We start from the raw sequence: 18,946 nt of genomic DNA, 5'->3' as shown, positions 1-18,946 counted from the left end.
ACTTAAATCGTCAGCTAAAAATTCTGTCCTCTTTGGGTTTTAACATACATCACAGCATCACAGAAAAAGCACAAGGAGACCATAAAGGAGATTGGGAAGTGGGAGAGGAAAGGAGAAGGAAGCCACACCCCTCTGACACTGGAGTTCCTAAATCCAGGCATCCATGACACCAACACAAGCCCTGGCCTTTCCTCAATATAAACAGCCAAGAACACTGTTTTTCTGCTTGTTGCCACTGTAACCAAAAGCTAACTACATACTTTATCATATGTAAACTCCTGTAACTCTTCCGTGTTTGACATGTACAGGTAACTTTGAAACTGTACAAACTGAACAATGTATTGTGGAGCAAAATTTTGAAAGAAACAGTTTTATAAAAATAGTTTATTACTCCTGGCACTATAGTAAGCTATTGGTAAATAAACCATTTTAACCAAGACAAAAGAATTATAAATAATTAATGATTCAGAGCATCTGCCAAAACAATGATTAATATTTAGAAGATTGATATATACTAATTTGTTATATTATTTGTAAGTGAATGCTTAATTCTGCTTCATATGATTTATACTTTTCATTACTCCACAAAAATCTATTTCTTCACAGCTTATTCTCTGTCCTATAACAGATTTTGAATAACAGAAGATACAATTATGATTGTTTCAATAAATGATCAAAATAGACCCGAATGACGTAGCTTCACTTATAAATCGGTAAATCAGCGCCGCCATGAAAAAGGAAAAACAATCGCAGTGGTAAAGCAGCTCAAAAGTCATGCAGGTCTTCTGACTTGCTCCTGCTACGCCTTATGTTGGTTATTATGTCACTGTTTTAAAATGAGGGTCAGTTAAACATACGTATCATCTGGAGAAACTGAAGAAGAATCAAGGAGAAATTATCCAAATACGTAATGGAATGGGAAAATCATTTACATTAAAAAAAAAGCTTAATGAAGTAAAGCTATTTTTATATGGCAAAACCCCAAGCCAAAAAAAACATAAGGGTCAAGTTCATTATTGTCTTCAAGTAATGACAGAATGCTGAACATTTTATCACTATGGCAACAGAAGCCCAAAGCAGCAGAAGCAGGCTTAAATTCTAACAAAAAAGATCCTAACCAGCTGAATTGTGAGAATATAATAGGATAAAACATTACAGTGAGATTCCTGGGGAAGGTCTCTCCTTTGGAGATTGTCAAGAGATTAGGGAAAAAAAAAAAAGAAGAAGAAGAAGAAACAACCACTTATACTGAAGAGTTTAAAAATGTACTGATGTGCAAGAGTGGCTCTCAAAATCCATTACATATATAAATGACTCTAAAATCAAACTAATTGGATGAAAACAGTTCATAAAATCTGACACAAGTAAACAATACATATACCACTCCCTGAAATTCTTTCCAGAATACTGTGGATAAACAATCTTTTCTGGACACAAAATATCCTATGGGGGTTGGTACTGTGACGTGCAGGTTAGGCTGCCACTGGCAATGATGGCATGTTCCATTACTTCCACCTGCTAATACACCTTGGAGGACACCCAGATGAGCTTCCAAGCATCTGGCTTTGGTCTCTAGGGAGTCAGACAATGTAACATTTCTCCCTCTCTCTGGTAACTCTGCTTTTCAAATAAATAAATCTTTAAACATACACACACAAGCTACTTATAATTTAATGAATATATTTCTATTTATTTCAGAATTCTTATTTAATTTATTTGTAAGGCAACAGGTCTCACTCAGTCTAGGTACGTCATGTGAGTGGCACAGACACAGAACTTGAGCTCTAACCTACTGCCTCCTGGGCAGCACATTAGCATGATGTCTGACTTGGAAATGAAGCTAAAACTTCAACCCAGGCTCTCCAATATGGAATGTAAGCATCCCAAGCAACATTTTAATTACACACCGAGTGCCTGCCCCTGAATATAATTTTTGAAATTCACCCAGCTGTAATCTATATAACTAGAGAATCTGCCAAGTTGCTTTTATTTAAAAAGTAGAAAAAGGGAGTCTGGGCATAAAAATCAACATTGGCTGTCTAGCTCCACATTACTTACATATGAATGAAAACCATAGGCGAAGGAAGAACAAATAAATTCACACACACAAAAAATACCTTTGTCAGACAAGAAATGTTCAAATCTCAAAACAAGTATCAAAGGGGAGAGAGAAAAAATAAAACCAACCCAAACCCCAGCAAATGATCCCTTATTCTGCTGTACACAGGTACTCTGCAGGCAGCAGGGACTCTTAGCATGCGAGTGGACGTAATTCACCCTTACAATGAGAGGTCTGCAATCTGCTCAGATCCTTTTCCTATATGTTCTTGGATGGAATCCCACTTCTCTATTTTTGCTTTTGAGGCTTTGCCAAGAACATCTTTATTTGGTTAGTGTCCACAACCTGAACAGCGTGCAAAAATATCTGCAAATTTTTCATCTGAGAAGGTATTATTACTATTCAGAATTTATGAGGAACTCACCTCAAGAGCACAAGAAGAAATAACCCAATTAAAATATTTGCAAATGGTCTGAATCAATATTTCTCAAGAAATACAAATGGTCATTGGGAATATGAAAAAATTGCTCCACAATACTAACAACTGATTAAATGCAAATCAAAACCACAGGGAGATATCATATAAACCCACAAGGAATGGTTGAAGTCAAAAGGATGAACAGTAACAAGCACTGGGGAACATACCAAGAGAACATAATTCTCATATACTGCTCCTGAGAATGTAAATTAGGCCACTATGGAAAACAGGATGGAGAGTATTCCAAAAATCAAACCAGGAGGATCATATGATCCAGTAATTCCCCTGCTGGATATAAACCTAACGGACAGGTTGCCAGTATGCCTAAGAGCTCTCTGCACTCACACTTTCCCTGCAGCACTACTCACACCAACCAAGACATCGAGGCAACCCGAGCGTCCAGGAAAGGACGAATAAAGGAATAAAGGAAATGTGGGACAGGCACATGATGGACTACTACAAAGCCATAAACAGGAATGAATCCGGTCACGGTCAACCTTAGAGGGTTATTATGTTAACACACAGAAAGAGAAATAGTCTCACTCCTGTGTGAGAGGTGAGAAACTGTCCTAGAGGCAGAGGAGCAGAGCAACTAGCAGAGGCCGAGCAGGGCCCGTGGAGACAGAGGCCAGCACAAGCTGGCTTAACAAACAGTACAGGGTTACATTCAGATCACAGGACTCAGTTACAATGCCCTACATCAAAAAGGTGACTATAGTTAATTTATTTATATTTGAAAATACTAAGAACTTTAAGTGGTTTTTTTAAAAGCTTTTTTTAAAAAAATAGGTATTGCTATTATTATCTTATTGGAAAGGCAGCTATACAGAAAAGAGAGATACAAAGAGAAAGATCTTCCATCAGTTTATTCATTCCCCCAGAGGCTGCAATAGCTGGACTGGATCTACGCCAATCCAAAGCCAGAAGCCAGGAAGCTCCTCCCAGTCTCCCTTGTGGGTGCAAGGTCCCAAGGGATTGGGTCTCCCTCGATTGCTTTCCCAGGCTATGAGCATGGAGTAGCTGGGATATGAACTGGTACCCAAGTGGGGTCCCCACAAATGCAAGGCAAGGACTTTAGCCATTAGGCTATCATGCTGGACCCCCTCCATTCATCTTTTTTCCCCCAAGATTTATTTATTTATTTTAGAAAGCCGGATTTACCGAGAGAGGAGAGACAAAGAAAGATTTTCCATCCACTGCTTCACTCCCCAAGTGGTTGCAATGGCTGGGGCTGAGTTGATTCAAAGCCAGGAGTCAGGAGCCTCTTCCAGGCCTCCCGCACGGGTGCAGGGTCCCAAGGCTTTGGGTCATTTTCTACTGCTTTCTCAGGTCCCTAGCAGGGAGCTGGATGGGAAGTGGAGCAGCCAGGACTTGAACCAACACCCATATGGGTTTCTGGCGGTTGCAAGGTGAGGATTTAGCCACTAGGTTATTGTACTAGGCCCTAGGACTTTTTGAGTGTTTCTGCCACAAAGAAATGAGAAATGTTTCAGATGATGAATACACTATTCTTTCTTGATTACATATCGAGTATACATATTGAGAAAACAAACTATTCCCCATAGATATATACAATTTTTAAGTATCAATTAAAAATGAAAGATCCAATTTGGCTCATGAAGCAAGACTCAATTATGTATATAAAACAAGCAACTGAAAAAGTGATTCAAAAATGTAAAGATAAAGTAACAGGGCAGCCACTGTGGCGGGCAGTAAGCTGCCACGTGGGATGCACACATCCCACACTGTGTCCTGGGCCCAAGCCCAGCTCTGCTTCTGAGCCAGCCTGCGCCCACACGCTCCCCGGGAAGAAGCAGGTGGTGGTTCATGGGGCTGGGTCCGTGCCTCCAGAGGGAGAGAGCCGCACTGAGTGCCCAGCTGACTCCCAGGGTCAGTAACAGTCTGGGCGGGGTGGGGGACTGAATCAATGGTTGGCAGATTGCTCACCATCTTTCAAATAAATATTTTTATAGAGACAAAGATATAAAAAGCAAACCGTAGCAACAGCAATGCAGCAGGCATTGTGTCACAGCAGGTTAAGAAATCACTTCAGATACCCACATCCTACACTGCAGTGAGTTTGCGTCCTGGCTACTCTGCTTAAAATCCAGCTTCCTACTAATGCAACTTGGAGTCAGGAGATAAGAACTCAGGTGCCTGGGCCTCCACTGAGAGAACTCAGCAGATCTGCAGTCTCTTCCCTTTGGCCTGCCGCAGGTATCTGAGAGCATGTTCTCTCTCCATCCCCAACCCTGTGTGTATCTGTGTGTGCGTTTGCGTCTACCTTCTAAATAGATAAAAATAAGCAATCACTTCAAAAAATAAGTTACAGGTCTAGTGCCATGAGATGCAGTGCCAGCATCCCTTATGGGCTCTGGTTCCAGTCTTGTCTGTCCTACTTACCAAACCAGCTCTCTGCTGACATGCCTCAGAAAGCACCAATATGTGGCCTAAATCCTTGAGCACCTGTACCCACCTGGGAGACCTGGAAGCGGCTCCAGGTTCCTGCCTACAGCCTGTGCAAGCCAGCTGCTGTGGCCACTTTGAGAATGAATCACTAAATGGACAATACCTGTCTCTGTGGTGTCTTCTCTCTCACTAAATCTGCCTTTCAAAAAAAAAAATCTTTTTAAAAATAGAAGTACTTTTAAAAATATATAGGAAAAGCAGCAGTGGTGATACCAGACAATGTGCAATTCAAGGACAAAGAATAATGAAGATCAGTTAATGCTATAAAGTCACAATTTACAATCAAGACATAACTATAACAGCAATGTGTATACAGCAATGAAAATCACATTTAGGAAGCAAAAATTTCTAAAAATGGGTCAGAGATATAAACACACTAACACCAACACAGGACTTCAATACACCATTTCTTTACACAACATAGGTTATGTGGACAAAAAAAGTACCCAAGACTTACACATCACAGTTCGACACACCTTACACATACTTTAGGCAAATCGCCCTTGACTTACAATTTTCCAGCTTCAAAGTGGTAGGAAAGCAATATATTCAGTAGGAAGCACTCTTCAAAATTGTGGATTCTGATCTTTTCTCTGGGTAGCAAAACATGCTAGTATGATGCTAGCTAGCTCCCAGTCAACCACATAATGCAAGGGTGAACAATTGGTACCCTACCAGCTAAGCCACAATGTTCAGGTAGGGCATATTAAATCTTTTCTTCTTTCTTTTTTTTTTTAAGCCAGTGCTACATTTTTCAGACACTGTATTCAAGAACAGAGGTGGGGCCTGAGCAGAGACACTCTGAAGGAGAGGCAAGCATCCCAAGCAGCACTTTACCACTAGGCCAGTCATCTGCCTGTACCGTTCCACTGATAATATTTTCTTCTCCTAACAGTGTCACAGGAAGTCAAGGAGCATCCATACTCTTGAACACTTTTTACAGGTGTTAATAAATCACTCAGGAAAATTGACCAATTCCTGTAAGTCTGGAATGGGGCACGTGAAATGTCCAAGGTACAAAATTTAGGTCCACATTGGAGTGCTGCCTCCTTAACTCATGCTTCGGTTTGGCCACAGACTTGATCTATCACAAAGAGAACAGTGTGGTGCATACAGCAAAACAATATAACAATACTCTCTGATCACAGCATAAAACTAGAAATTAACAACAAAAACAATTTCTAAGGCTCTCTCACCTAAGCACTGAGAAATCTTTTGCTATGAACTGAAATACACCCTTTCAAATCCATATCTGGAAGAGTAAACCCCATAGTCACAACTAAAGACAGGTCCTTTAAAAAGATAAGGTTAAATGAGGTGCTATTAGTAGGTTGTGATTCAGTCTGACTGGAACTGTATCATGTGGGAGGAATGCCATAGACACATAGGCACACAGAAAGGCTCTCAGGGGCCCCGGTGCTCGCCTTGAATGCACCAGGATCCCGTATGGGTGCTGGTTCTAATCCCGGCAGTCCTGCTTGTGGCCTGGGAAAGCAGTCAAGGACGGCCCAAAGCCTTGCGGTCCTGCATCCATGTGGGAGACCTGGAAGAGGCTCCAGGTCAAGCTTTGGATCAGCTTAGCTACAGCCTTTGTGGCTGCTTGGGGAGTGAATCATCGGACAGAAGATCTTCCTCTGTCTCTCCTCTTCTTTGTATATCTGACTTTGCAATGAAAATAAACCTTTTTTAAAAATTATGAAATTTGGGGGGCTGACGCTGTGGCACAGTAAGTTAAGTTCCCACAAATGGTGCCAGGATCCCATACGGGAGCTGGTTACAGTTTTGACTGTTCCACTTCTGATCCACTTTCCTGCTAATGTACCTAGGAAGTAGTGGAAGATGGCAGCCCATGTCCTTAGGCCCCTACAGCATGTGGAACACCTGGAAGCTGCTGCAGGTTCCTGGCTTTGAAAATGCCCACTCTGGCTGCTGCAGCCATTCAGGCAGCGAGCACAGTGGCTGAGACCGGTCTCTGCCTCTCCCCTCTCTGTAAATTTTCCTTTCAAGTAAAAATACATAAAAAATACAGAATTTCTAAAAAATCAGTGAAAATTAATTTATATCATTTATGGAGAAGCATAAGCCACTCCTCCCAATAAAAGTAACAGCATAAATACAAAAGTTAAATTCTTAATTCAAACATAATAAACTAAAAGCACAAGGTGTAAAACATAGTCTTAGAAAAATCCAAGAAATGAGAAAGGAGATGTTAAAAAATATTACCTGTTCAACCACAGGATTCAAAATCATTACATAAAAGTCAATGAATTATATTTCTGCATAGTCATATGAACAACTGAAAGTAAAATTTCTTTAAAATACCCTTTATATTAGCATAAGAATATTTTAAGAAGTTTACAAAGATGCACATAATGTATAAAATTAAAACTTTGATAAAAGTAATTAAAGGCAACCTAAAGAAACAGAAATGTGCCATACAGTGGAGGACTCAATATTATTCAAATTATCTTTTTCCTCAAACTAGTCTATCAATTTATTGCAACCCAAATCAAAATCAGACTTTTTACAAAATCAAATTTTAAAATATACATGCCAAGCAGATGAAACTACAACTAAAAGAATTACAAAATTACTACAAATAGCACTTGCAGTAACTGAATCAAATTTATACTAACCAAGATAGTGAGCTATTGGCATTCAACATAAGACATGGAGATCAACTAAACTTACCATCAATCTATAGTAATCATAATAATGACCAACGGAATTAGAGTCCAGAAACAGACCCACACTCTGACAACTAGTTTTCAACAATCAAATCAAGATAATTCAAGGCACAAAAGATAATCAACACAAAGGTGTTCAAACAAAAAACAAACAAAATGAGCACCTAGCATTATCCTGTATGAGCCGGCCCTTAAAATCCAAATGTGAGAACCAAAAGATTGATCTTTCAGAATAAAAAAAAAAAGAGAACTTAGATTTCTTAACGAGAACACAAATAACACAAACCAGAAAAGAAACATGATGAAAATGCATGATGGAAAATAAAATGTGTGACAAAATGTATTTTATGAATATGAAACAGTTGTTTTCAGCAGATACTAACATGGTAGACCAAAAGATAAACCAAAGATTGAAAGAGAGATCTGTAAAAAGTGTATCTAGCAAAGAACGTGCATAAAGGACCCATAAGCAGTTGTTACAACATAGTAAGATGATTTTTCATATGCAAAATATTTGAACAAACACTTAAGTACATGGAGATGCTCATCATCCCTTACCACCCAAGAAAATAAACTGATTGCTGCAGTGATATAGTAAGCCACTGCATGTGACACCAGCACCCCTCACTTTGGGGTACTACTTCCAATCTAGTTTTCTGATTATGTGTTTGACAAAGCAGCAGATGACGATCCAAATACCTGGGCCCCTGCCACTCAGGTGGGAGACTAGGATGTAATTGCTGGCTCCTCACTTTGACACAGCCCAGACCTGACTGTTTTGGCCACTGGCGGAGTGAGCCAACAGTGGAAGATCTTGATCTCTCTTCCCCATCTTCCCTCTGCCTTTCAAACAAGTCAAGATTTCAAAAACTATGTAAATAATAGGAAGCTAAGCAATAAATAATTAAGTTATCAGGATATAAAATTAGCCATGAAGTAGGCTTTGTAGCATAGTCAGTTAAACTACCACTTGAAACACCCACATCCCATATCACAGTGCCTAGGATCAAGTCCCACCTCCGGCTTCAATTGAGCTTCCTGGAAAGCAGTAGATGTTGGGCCAAGCACTTGGGTCCTTGTCACCCATGTGGGAGGCCCAGAAGGAGTCTTGCCTCTTGGTTTTGGCCTGGCCCAGCCCTGGCTGTTTCAGGCAATGAGGGAAAAAAATCAGATGGTTAATGTCTCTGTCTCCCTATACCCTGGTCCTGCCATACAAATAAGTAAAAATAAATCATCTAAAATTAAATCCAATGTAAATGGGTAATATTCATAAATCAATAATAATAAGCTGGGGGACCAAAATATAAATTTACAGTAACAAAAATGAAGTAAGTAAACTTAAGAAATATTGTCAAAACTACAATAAGAAAGCTTCATAATTTTCTTGAGGAAAATTATAAAAAGAAAATTATGAAAAAATTCAATGAATGGAATTAAGTCCCTATTCTAAGAATACACTAGACAATGTAGCATCAAAAAAATGCCTTTTTTTCCTTAAGTGAGCTTGAAAATGTAATGTACAGTATTCTGGGAAGACAAAAGAATAGAAACAGCAAAACTCAGCCTCCCCACCTAGAAAACGATTACACTGGTACGATCTGTCTGATGAAATGACTCTGGAATCTAGAGCCAACTGAAGGCTCACGATTTCCAGAGCAGGGTTCAGCTCCTATCACAACAGCAGCTACCTTACTACAATCATGGCATCAAGGCAGGTGGTGCTGTACATGTGACAAGGAGAGCTTGCTGTACACAGCATGGAAGCCACTGTCACCAATAGGCACCCTGTCCTCCAACGTCAGGGATCAAAACTCTCCCCGGTGATTGCTGCTGATCCCAGAGCACAAGTCCAAGGTGCTGGGAGTTATCACTGGGCTCCCCCTGTGTCCGAAGTCCCCACCTCTCTGACTGAAGCGAGTTCTAGGGACAGGGCCCAAAATTCCCAACCCAGCATTTTGTTTTTCCCCTCCTTTTGAGAGCCAGACATTAACGATGAAGACATTCTCTCCATCTCATCTTGCCTTTCAATCAAATATACCTTAATCAACCGAGTCTCTTGTATCTATCAAAACAGCCCTTTAAAAGTGAGAAATTAAGATATTCCCCAATAAATAAAAGCTTGACATGACTTGTGGCAATTAGACCTGACTTGGAATAAATAATAAATGGTCAAGGAAATCCAAAGATATAAAAGCAAAGAACATTTAGATAGTAAATCTCTATTTAAAAATACAGACCTCAAAGAAGGGAAGGGAAGAAAAAATACAAATATGTAGGAGTTAATATATAACTCTTATAAACAGATATAATATCTAAATGTAAGATCTAAAATTATGAAACTCCCAGAAGAAAAGCTTTGATCATATTGGATTTGTGAGAATGATTTCGAAGATATGACACTGACATCACTGATAGGAAAAATACAAATTGGATTTCTTGAAAATTAAAGCTTTGTGCATCAAAAGCAAGTTACCACACAAGAAAGGAACAATTCACATGAAGCTGAGTGTGCGCAATTACACACTACATAATTTCTGTTTTGTAAATTTAAAACTTCTCTGAAATAAACTTTAAAAAAACAACAACAAAAAAGGGTATTTATCAGCATAGTAAGAAGGCAGTCCACAACTGGGATATAATATTGGCAAATCAAGAAGTCAAGATCTAAATATCATTTAAATAAACTTCTAAAACTCCACAAAGAAACTAATCAGATTTGAAGGAATTCTGTTAATCTTTTCTCCAAAGATTCGCAAATTGCCAATAAGCACATGAATTATGGTTATTCTACAGATGGAAATTACAATGATGTAGTACTGCAATCCTATCAGACTGTCTACTATCCAAACAAAATAGAAGGCAAGTACTGGTGAGGGTGCAGAGACACGGGAACCCCTGTGCACTACTGACAGCAATGGAACAGGGTGTAGCCACGCAAAAAGTACAGCTATTCCATAAGACTTTAAAGACAGAATTCTCACATAATCCAGCATTCCAGATCTAGGTGTGTGCCAAAAATAACTGAGACAAGTTCTCAAAAATATATTTGTACACATATGCTCATAGCAGTATTATTCAGAAAAGCTAAAATATCTAAACAATTCAAGTGTTCATAGATAGATAAATAATATACTATAAATGGTACAAGTAAGAGTAATGCCAGAAGCTCATGGAAAAAATAAAATCTAAAATTAGGTGCAAAAAATGCCAAAATCTGCAGGCTCTGGGGGTGCGGCCTGTGGGGATTTAAACTGGTGAGTTCGAGCTCAGAGCTGGAGTTTAGACTGGTTCACCTGTAGAGGGGTAAGAAGCTGCTTGTGATTAGAGATGAGTGACATTGTACATTAGAGCGTGATGCTTCTAGTTTAATGTCTGTAACAAACCCAACAGGGCTTTCCTGCCTGCAGTCACAGGTTCTTAAACTCATTTCTTCTTTGGTTTCTCTCAATAAGAGAAGTTTGGATCAGCGTGAACACTGGGATGTTCACCTACAATGTGTTCGAGTTATAGGCATTTAGCTCCTGACAAAGAAACTACACACATGGCAGCAGTTACAGAGCCACACCATTGTGGCCATTTGGGACGTGACCTTCTCAGTGTGCTTTTCAAATAAATAAATCTTTTTTTAAGGACAACAACAACAACAAAAGCTAAAATCCTCATCATTTTTTTCATCACACACATTTTCCATGAATTTTTTTCAAGTCCACAGATACACAAACTGGAATATTTATCCCTAACAAGGACAATATTCTGACATATGCTAAAACTTTAAAGTGAAATAAGTCAATCAAAAATGACAGAAACTACGTGACTCCACTTTTATGGGCAGGTATTCAGTCATCAAAACTCCTGGTGTGGCTGCCAGGGGCCGGGAATGTCAGAGAAAAAATTATTACTGTATAGTTTGTTTTATAACATGAATACATTCGATATCAATGAATTCAATAAAGACTTTGAAGTAAATTTTATACACATTTTTTTTAAAAAAGAAAGCTTAAAAAAAGTTAATGCAGTCCCAACAAAATTATCAATTCTTTTGAAAACTTTTTATTTTTGCTGATTTTTACATATTTGATGGGGGCAGAGGATCGAGGGTTAGGGGAAAGAGGAAGAGACCTTGTTTCCATATTTTCTTTTTTCTTCCTAAATTTGGGGGAAAGAGGGAAATAAGGAGATAAGTCTCACCCAACCTCCCAACCACCTCAGCACCCAGGGATGGGGAACAGCCACCCAGTGGGAGCCACAACACAGCAGGGGTGTCCCCTTAGTTCCCCAACCAGGTCAATTCTCAGCCACAGATCCTGTGCGCATCAGTAGTTGCTCTGACCCAGTTCAGCATAGTTCATCCCTTCTTGTCTTGGCCTTTGCCATCAGACGCTGCAGCCTGGCCTGGCCTGGCCTGCCCCATGTCCCTACATTCATTGGTGGGTGCTGAAGCCTAGCCCTGCCCAGTCTACTTCCATTTCTGGCTTTCTTGCAAACCTGTAGGAGTAATAGCATAGTGCGGCATTACCTGTACTACAGCCTAGCTCCTGCACACGCCAGGGGGCTAAGCTCAGCCTGGCCCCACCCAGTCCTGCATAAGTAGGGAAATGTTAGAAAACTGGCATTAAAACTTAACATGAAATCTTTATAATTGAAATAGTATGACAGCAGAATATGAACAAGTCACCAGTTTAGAGAAACAAAGTCCAGAAAGTACCCCAGGGATACATGGGAAATTATAATAAAAGTATCAGAACAAATCACTGAGGGAATGATAGATTTTTAATCAAAGTAGAGGACAGGGAGCTGGTGCAGTGGCATAGCAAGTTAACACTCCATCTGTGGCAGCACCATTTCATCTGGGTGGCAGTCATGTCCTGGCTGCTCCACATCTGATCCAACTCTCTGGTAATGGCCTAGGAAAGCAGCAGAGTATGAACCAAAGCCTTGGGCCCTCGCACACATAGGGGAGACCGGGAAGAAGCTCTTGGCTCCTGGCTTCACGTCGGTGGGACGGCACCAAAAGAATATTAAGATCTCACTTAAAGGAGTTCCAAACACCAAAGATCAGAAATTTTAGGCAGTAAAATTAGACTACAGAAGAAAATAAGTCCGTTCACCCATATTGATATAAAATCATGTGTCATGTAACATTCCAATCAACAATGGACAGCAGTCTCTGAGGCTACAATGAAGCTGAAAACATTTTACAATCTAGCGATCCAGCAATCATTATTAAGTGATAAATCAGTGCATTACTCCTTGTTTGTAATGACACTGTAATTAACACACCCACTATACCATCAGTTGTACAAAAGTATGGAACATATGAGACAGTCCATAATACTGTATAAAAATGGTAATGTTACTAGTTTACATATATGTTACTGGTTTACATATATACACAATTTTAATCATTTTCCAGAGTATATTCCTATTTATTAAAAAAAAAAAACAACTTTACTACTAAATTGTGTGGTGTGTTACGCTGGCAGCAGCCTTACATCTCGTGCTGACTGGGCCTCACATTAAACAGTTTGAATGGCTGATCTGCAACATCTAGATATTTTCAAAGTACACTCTGACATATGCACAGTGATAGAATTAGCAATCACGTATTTTTTAAAAATTTTTTTATTTTTTTTAATTGGAAAGACAGATTTACAGAAAGAAGGAGACATAGAGAGAAAGATTTTTCATCTGCTCATTCACTCCCCAAGTAGCTACAATGGTCGGAGCTGGGTTAACACAAAGCCAGAAGCTTCTTCCAGGTCTCACACATGGGTGCAGGGTCCCAAGGCTTTGGGCCATCCTCGACTGCTTTCCCGGGCCACAGGCAGGAAGCTGGATGGGAAGTGGAGCAGCTGGGACACAAACCTGCACCCATACGCAGGATGAGGATTTATCCAGTAGGCCATCTTGCAGGACCCCTGACCACATATTTCTAAGCCCCACATAACTACCAATATTTAGAGGAAAAGAAAATGCTCACACAGGAGATGTTTAATTATAAATGTAGAAGGAATAATGAGAATGCGAAAAAATTACTATTTGGCAAACATCATAATCACTGTTTCAGTCAAGAATTTTCAATGAATGCAATAACTGGTGAGAGAAAATATATGATGAACATATTCACATAGCGACAAAGTATCACATAGACATCTATAAGGTAATTATAGAACAAGGTCAGAGTGGACAACATGGCAGACAATACCTATATCCAGTAGTCAAAGTTGACGTCAGCAGTTAAAAGGGACAAATCATGAAATTTCTGAAACAACCCTCTAAGGACATATGACATGTTACCTTTGCTTAAAAACAACAACAGCAACAACAAAAAAAAAAACCCCTGTAACACAATGTAATGCAATCCCAAAACTGAGATATTCCACAAAAGAAGACTCTAGAATTAACTAAGACTAAAGAATGCTAAATAAAGGCAATATGTGAACCCAATTTTGGACCAGAAAGAGGCTGTCTCTGGGACAATTGCTAAAACTTCAAACAAGTAAATCAGTTTGGTAACAGTGGTGTTTATCCGAACTGCTAGTGACATTACCACTGATAACCAGTCTTGACTAGTACCAACATGACTCTATAAGGTATTATATTAGGCAGAGCATAAACAGGAATTCTTTACCCTACCTTCATATCCCAATATTAACTGAAATTGTATAAAAGATTTTTAAATGTATTACCTAACGCTCTGCAGCTCCCTTCTGGCTGCCTCTTCCGCCGTCTGGGACGCCCGCAGCTTCTCTTCACACTGATCCTTCTCTGCTTGCCTCCAGATGTCACGTTCCTCTTTTATCTTCTCTAGATCTGCTAATCTGTTCTCAAGTTCTAGTCTGAAACAATAACCATTTATAAAAGTACTGATTGTATCCATTTACAAGCAGATTTAGTACAAAGAAAGGAACTGAGTACTTACTTTTCGTTTTGTAACACCGCAAGTTTCTGATAACCTTCTTCCTTGGCAGCTTGTACTTTACGTATTAATTCACGATCCTTTTCTACTAAGAGCATTTTGTGATGTTCAACAGCTGATGTGAGAATTTCATTGTCTGACTGTAATCCTAGTATTTTTTTAGAGACAAAGGTACTATGGTCAATGTTACGGTGAAAAATCATTAACAGCATTCATAGTCTGTTAAGAAAATTAAAACACTACAGAAAATTATTCTGGATATGTTTCCAAAAGTCCTTACATCTCTGATTAAACTAAACTAAATACAGGCTGTGTGGTGTAGTAGTGTGTTAATTCTACATTCTGAGGTGCCAGCATTCCACATGGATGCCAGTTCTAATCCCATCTGGTCCACTTCCAAACTAGCTCTCTGTTTATGGCCTGGGAAGGCAGCAGAGGATGGCCCAAGGCCTTGGGACCCTGCACACCCACGTGAGCGACCAGAACAAGCTCCTGACTCCCACTTTCAGATGAGCTCAGCTATGGTCACTGCTACCATATGGGGAGGGAATTAATGGATGGAAACTTTGCCTTTCCTTCTCTCTGTAAAATCTGCTTTTCAAATGAAAATAAATAAACCTTTAAAAAAGAGAACTGATCTAAATAGACAACGTTGTTAATCCAAGAAAGATGGAATCCCATTTGCAATTAATTTATTAATCAAGTAACATTGACAAAAAATGCAAGATCCACTAGGAAAAAAAAACTGACATGACAGAATGAGTAAAATCTCAATACGTAAAGCATTCCATTTGTAATTCAAAATTAAGATTTGGGGACTGGCATTGTGGCACAGCAGTTGAAGTTGTCGCCTACAACACTGGCAATTCTATATGAACACAGGTTCAAGTCCCAGGTGCTCTAGTTCTGAACCAGCTCTCTGTTAATGAGCCTGGAAAGGCAGCTGAAGATGGCTCACGTGCTTTTGTCACTCATGGGGGGGACCTGGACGGAGCTCTGGGCTCCTGCCTTCAGGCTGGCCTTGTCCTGGCCATAGTGGCTGTGTGGGGGAGTATACCAGTCAGTGCATGCAGGATCTCTGTCTCTCTAGTGGATGGACTAGCTCTCTCACTAACAGATGGAGTATCTATCTCTTTCTCTCCATCTGTAACTCTGCCTTTCAAATAAATTAAAATTTTTTAAAGAAAACAAACATTTTAAAACAAAATTCAACTGAGGTGAGGATCTGAAGATACAAAATCTGGCTGATATTTTTCATAACTTGAGTCTACACCTAGAAATAATCATGAAAAACATAGAAATCATATATTACCATTGAGTTCACTTTGAATCTTATTCCTTTCTCTTTCTAGCTCACTCTTAGCCCGTGCTGCCTCCAGTTTGATGTCTGTTATTTCTAGTTTGTTTGAATGCTTAAGTTCTTTTACCTGTTGATAATTGAGAGATTGAAATTACTACAAGTCATTTTCTCTACATTCAGTATTTATCCAACAACCTAAGTGTAAAGGAGAAGACACTTTGGTAGTGGAGTATGGAATGTAAGAAGGGAAGGTGTTTCTGTGCCTGGCATAGTGCTTGGATTGAGGAGACATCAAGAAAATGTTTTTTAATACAACTGAGACATTTCTTTATAGATACTAGTCCAACTAGCTTCATCTTACATTAAAAGACTTAATATCTTCAGAGTAAAAAAACTAAAAGCTTCCTTTTAATAAAGTATCAAGGACAAAAAAAAAAAGGCCATGCTAGGTAGAAAGAACAACATATAAACTGTCGCTGATGAGTTACACCACATGATCTGATCTGCAACCAACCAGGAATGTGTTACAGACAGAGTAGAGAGACAGCAACTCCACAGAGGAACGGCAAGAAATAAATTCAGTGAGTCATACAACAGGCTGTTTATCCCGTTAGCTACTGACGATGACACAATTAACTTTGCTTCATAAAGTTAAATGTAAATGTGCTCGATTAAGAATCGAAAGCAAGTAAATCAATCAACAGGCAAGGAATAAACAGGGCACGATGAGAGAATCAGTTGGATGTGGTGACTAAATAATTTCTGTGTCTAAATATTCCTGCATAAGGAATATGCAGAGCTAGCATAAACTGCATAAACTTAATTTAATCTTCTCTCACCAAAACCTGATTCTTTTAAAGCCTCAAGTGAATAACTGACAATTCTTTCCAAGCAATTAAGCCACCACAAATCATTTTACAATCTTTCCTGAGTCACCTCTTTGAAAGCTGAAAAATTCCAGTTCATAAACAGTATTCATTCAGTGAATATTTACTGAACATGTATTACGTGCTAGGTAATGTTTTAGGAGCTGGACATACAGCAATGAAGAAAACGTTGCCCCTCCAATCAACTGAACTATTCTCTAAGGTTTTTCTTTGCATTTATCTCTGGAAAGGTATTTTTAAAAACTGACATAACATAAATAGAATTTAGCCAAAACAGATTTTACATAAATGAAGATTGCCTCATGCACTAATGCATAAAACTATGGAATCAGAGGGGAAAAAACAAAATGTACACAACTCAAATACATACACGGAGATAGTAGGAAGGGAAGGGTAGAATAATTTAGAATCCCATAAAAATTGGAGCTGAAAGTTAGAATGAAAACAAGTCTCCTACAATCAAAAGAGTAAGAATAATGAAACAGAAGCATCCTACTAGAAGAGATTCTGTCTAAGATCCTAGAAAGGTTGAAAGGAATAGGACTTGCAAAATCTTCACTTAGGGGAACCAACAAAAATTACGCTACCTCTGCACTTCAAACTATGAAGGTATCCTTCCAAATCAACTTGCTGACTTTTAAAATCACACTTTACGGGCCCAGCACGGTGGCGCAAGTGGTTAAGGTCCTCGCCTTGCACGCCCAAGATCCCATATAGGCGCCTGTTCTATCCCGGCAGCCCCGCTTCCCTTCCAGCTCCCTGCCTGTGGCCCGGGAAAGCAGTCGAGGACAGCCCAAAGCTTTGGGACCCTGCACCCACGTGGGAGACCCGGAAGAGGCTCGTGGCTTTGGGTCGGCATGGCATCAGCCATTGTGCTCACTTGGGGAGTGAATCATCGGACGGAAGATCTTCCTCTCTGTCTCTCCTCCTCTCTGTATATCTGCCTTTCCAATAAAAAAAAAAAAAATCTTAAAAAAAAAATCACACTTTACAAAATGGCTACATTTTGATGACATTAGTTTCACGTTCTTAAATCTTTCTCAAGTTTTTTTTTTCAGAAAAGCAAACCCCACAGAATATCTGATTACATGAATGTGACTAAGAAACTGTAATGATTTTAATACTTAAACTTCCTGTAGAATGAATTTTATTACATTATAATTTCACGGACAGCTTAGAATTTAAATTATAAATGCTTTAAAATTGTAAAAATGTACAACTACAATGAAAGCCCAATCACTGTGACAAATGTAATTATAACCTAAGTGGAATTATATTATAAACTGACTGGAAAAGGTTAAGAATTATAAACTATTATAAACTAACTGGAAAAGGCTAAGAATGACACAGCAGTTCACTAACAAATCACAATGTAGACGCTTTCAACTAGTAGAGGAAAATTACAGAGCCATCTTATTTTGTAGGAAGTTGATGTATTTCATGGTAACTTCAAACTATGAGAAAGACCATTTCTCAACTCATTGCACCTTGAGATTTGCTGAAATTAGAAAATAGTTTTAACTTAAAGATAATTATTAAAACTGAAAGAACATAGGATATCATGTTACAAGTCTGACTTCCAGATTTGTATGGATGTAAGCACTCATCTTCTCCACACTCACATTCAATCACAGATGTTGAATTTTTCAACATAGTCATTTTTATAATCCTAAAATAATGCATTTAAACTAACAATTGCTAGCTTTCAAAAAATATACAAGGAACTAAATTACATTTTGAAAATAAAACATTATATATTTACTATCTAATAATGACAATTGCCAGCGTTTTTCCACGAGTAACCTGAGTCAAATTGTAAATAGCCGTAGTGAGATTTCTTTCTCCCTCTAAATTTCTGATTCTTAATCTTCCTTCCTATAAGGTCATGAAAATCCTAAGAAAATTAGGAGCCTTTCTCTAAATACGCACATATTATTAAAATATTGCACAAAATTTCAAGAGATCAAGGTCCTAGTATTTAGAGATTATTTCAAAGAAAGCTGTAACAAATGTCAAAACAGAAATGGCAGGCATTTTACAGGGCCACAGAATCTATTAAATATCTAGGCGAACGGAGACTCTAAGGTGGACTATGTCAGCCAATGGACATTCGAAGTATTTCCTCATCTCTGGATCGGGGAGATCGA

General features: G+C 38.9%; 1 protein-coding gene across 3 annotated transcripts in view; it reads right to left on the bottom strand.

Moving 5' to 3' along the window:
• Positions 1–18,946, bottom strand: part of CEP83 (centrosomal protein 83) — a 142,545-nt gene that overhangs the window by 21,041 nt on the left and 102,558 nt on the right. For all 3 annotated transcript variants that reach the window (XM_040980815.1, XM_040980804.1, XM_040980797.1), the window contains exons 8-10: positions 15,925–16,039; positions 14,616–14,760; positions 14,383–14,532 (exon numbers count right to left, since the gene is read on the bottom strand). In XM_040980815.1, the coding sequence (XP_040836749.1) occupies positions 14,383–14,532; positions 14,616–14,760; positions 15,925–16,039 (410 nt within the window). The remainder of the gene's footprint in view (positions 1–14,382; positions 14,533–14,615; positions 14,761–15,924; positions 16,040–18,946) is intronic.

This window comes from Ochotona curzoniae, unplaced genomic scaffold (genome assembly GCF_017591425.1).
Source record: "Ochotona curzoniae isolate NIBS_2020 unplaced genomic scaffold, NIBS_Ocur_1.0 contig_1014, whole genome shotgun sequence".
NCBI classification, from domain to species: Eukaryota; Metazoa; Chordata; class Mammalia; order Lagomorpha; family Ochotonidae; genus Ochotona; species Ochotona curzoniae.
This window is presented reverse-complemented; position numbering and strand designations above follow the sequence as displayed.